General features: G+C 53.6%; 1 protein-coding gene across 1 annotated transcript in view; it reads right to left on the bottom strand.

Moving 5' to 3' along the window:
- Positions 1 to 2,393: 2,393 nt before the first annotated feature.
- The window catches only part of HAPLN4 (hyaluronan and proteoglycan link protein 4), a gene marked incomplete at its 5' end in the record, with an annotated part of 4,160 nt that continues 3,872 nt past the window's right edge, over positions 2,394 to 2,681 (bottom strand). The window contains one exon of the mRNA XM_014545799.1: positions 2,394 to 2,451. Coding sequence (XP_014401285.1) covers positions 2,394 to 2,451 — 58 coding nt within the window. The remainder of the gene's footprint in view (positions 2,452 to 2,681) is intronic.

Below are 2,681 nucleotides of genomic sequence, written 5' to 3'. Positions count from 1 at the left end.
TACACTCCAGGAAAATTGCAGCCTCTCTGCCTTCCTGAAGCGGGCAGTCCCCATCCAGTTTCACACACTGGATATTGAGAGGAACCACTGGGTTTGTCAGTGACCCAATCAGGACAGGACTGAGAAGTGCCAGACCTACAGGGGGAAGCTCAAAGAAAAGGGGGCGGGGAGAATGGGTGAAAGAAGAGGAGGTTGAGGAGTGGGATGTGGTCCTGAGGAATGAGGACCTTCTGACTGAATTATCACCAAGTACCTCCCGCTGGGAAACATTTTGAAGTAATTATTCACTAGCTGCCTCTTTTTCTCATTATATACATCCCCTTCTGTATGCTTTGCACTCACTGGGACCTCAGAACAGCCCTGATACAGAGATGGAAATAGGCTCAGGGGTTTTGTCACTTGGTCACAGGTAGGATTAGAACCCAAGCCAATCTGGTTCCCAACCCACAGATGGGTTTCCTCAAGATGGATGGGACAGTAAAGGGGGCTCCAGGAGGTCCCCAGTGCTACTCCAGGCAAGACCATGGCATTGGGATTTCCCATGGCTGGGTGGCTCTCTACACTGGGGAGTTTGGCTGGGTTCTGACTTCTTTAAGAATCTCCTCTTAAGCCCTGGCCAGGTAGTTCAGTGGGTTACAGCATTGATACACCAAGGTTGCAGGTTTGATCCCCGGTCAGGGCACAAACAAGAATCAATCAATGAATGCACAAATAAGTGGAATAAATCAATCTCTCTCTCTCTCTCTCTCTCTCAAATCAATAAATTAAAAAAAATAATCTCCCCTTAAAACCTGGAGCTCAGAGTGGATTTTGAGGTTTAAGAACCTATCTCTCCTGGATCTCCTAGGAGGAAAATAGGGGTTGGGGGTTAGGGAAGGAAAGAAGAGCTCAGTGAGAATGGGGATGGGGTCTGAGAGAGGAAACGGGGAGCCCAGTGCTTGCACAGCTCAAAGGGCCAAGGCATGCCAGTGCCTTGGTTTGCTCATCTGTACAGAGGCAATGAAAACACCCGGGTATCCCAAGGGCATGTCGTGCACAGCTGCTGTCTGGGATATCATTCGCGTGCAATTGGGGGGTTTCCAGCAGCCCTGTAAGTCCAGCCCTGTCTGGGGATGCTGCCTGGGGCTGAGCCCACCTGGTGAAGGGGCAGCCATTAAGCCCTATAGGGTACAGTTCCTGCCCATGGTAAGTTCCTGAGAGCTGGGGGGTTAGTTGTCATGGGAATGACATTAACAGTCTCTATGGTAACAACTTGGTGGGCAGGGCCCTACCAACAAGGAAAAGCCTAGGGAGACAGGTGTTCTGTTACCTCAGACTCCAGTTTGGTCTCCATGGCAACAGCTGTTTAACTTGGAGGGTGGCAAGGAGCTGGGGTGGGCCTGGGGAAAGGGCAGCACGTTTCCATGGTGAAAGCTGGAGAACTGAATGTTGGTTAACTCTCTGGACAGTGGAGGGAAGGGTGGTCTCCATGGCTGTTGGTCAGGGTGGGGACAATTAAAGTGGAGTTGTAGGTCTCCAGAATGGGGGCTGGTGAGATGGGGAAAGTATGGTATCCATGGTTACAGCTAGAGGATGGAGGCACTATCTCCATGGGTGTGACTGACGAGGGAAGGGTTGTGTGACTGGCAAGAAGGGCTGGTCACCTTAGAGACAATGGGAAGCTAGAGGATGGAGGCACTATCTCCATGGGTGTGACTGATGAGGGAAGGGTTGTGTGACTGGCAAGAAGAAGGGCTGGTCACCTTAGAGACAATGGGAAAGGGCGTGGCTTGCCTCCACAGCATGGATCTTACAGGCCCCAGTGTCCCGGGAATGATGCTTTGGTGACAGCCAGGAGAAAGGAGGTCAGGTGGGGGTGGACTTGCCCTTCCAGAGAGGTACCTGAGGGTGGGGCAGCCAGTCATGCGAGCCAGCTGGGGCATTTCAATCTGTCTTAGCAGTAACAAAAGGTGGTCTCTCCTAAAACGGGAGAGATGAGGCGGCGGGGTCGCGTGCGCCTCTGGTCCACGGTGACCTGGGGACTTGGTCTCTTACTACAGAAATTTCAGGGGACTTGAGGGGGAGGGGTCAATGATAGAAGTACCCAATCAACAGGTCACCGTAGGGGAGAAGACAGGAGCCCACATGTGACCAGTCAGGAGGGGTCAATGATAGAAGTACCCAATCAACAGGTCACCGTAGGGGAGAAGACAGGAGCCCACATGTGACTATGGGGGCGTGGTCACCTGTCAAATTTGCTGTTTCTAGTTTCTCTACAGGTGATAGGAGGATGGTTCAGTTGCCAGGTGACCGTTAAGTCTTCAGTCTCCAGGGAGATGCAGAGGGCGTGGGTCCAGCCTCCAGGTGACCACTGAGATGGTTCTGTGTCCAGGTGGCCTTGGGAGGGGTAGTCTTCAGGAGACCTTGGGGTCTGTTGGCCTCCAGGGGGCATCAGGGAGTGTGCCTGGTCTGCTGGAGAAAGTCAGGGGAAGAGGAGAAATCCACTGTCCAAGAAGGGGGAGCTTGGTCAGTGTCCAGGGACTCCAGGAGACTTGTCTCTGGGGGTGTGGTCAGTGTTCAAGGACCACAGTAGCTTGGTCAGCCAGTAGGGCACCACAGGGGGCGTGGTCCGTGTCCAGGGGACAACAGAGGACTTGGCCAGCCCCCAAGGACCCCTCCCCCAGCCCTCCGTGCCCTCCGTG

This window comes from Myotis brandtii, unplaced genomic scaffold (assembly GCF_000412655.1).
Source record: "Myotis brandtii unplaced genomic scaffold, ASM41265v1 scaffold421, whole genome shotgun sequence".
Lineage (NCBI taxonomy): Eukaryota > Metazoa > Chordata > Mammalia > Chiroptera > Vespertilionidae > Myotis > Myotis brandtii.
The sequence above is the reverse complement of the archived record's forward strand: the minus strand, read 5'-3'. Positions and strand labels throughout refer to the sequence as shown.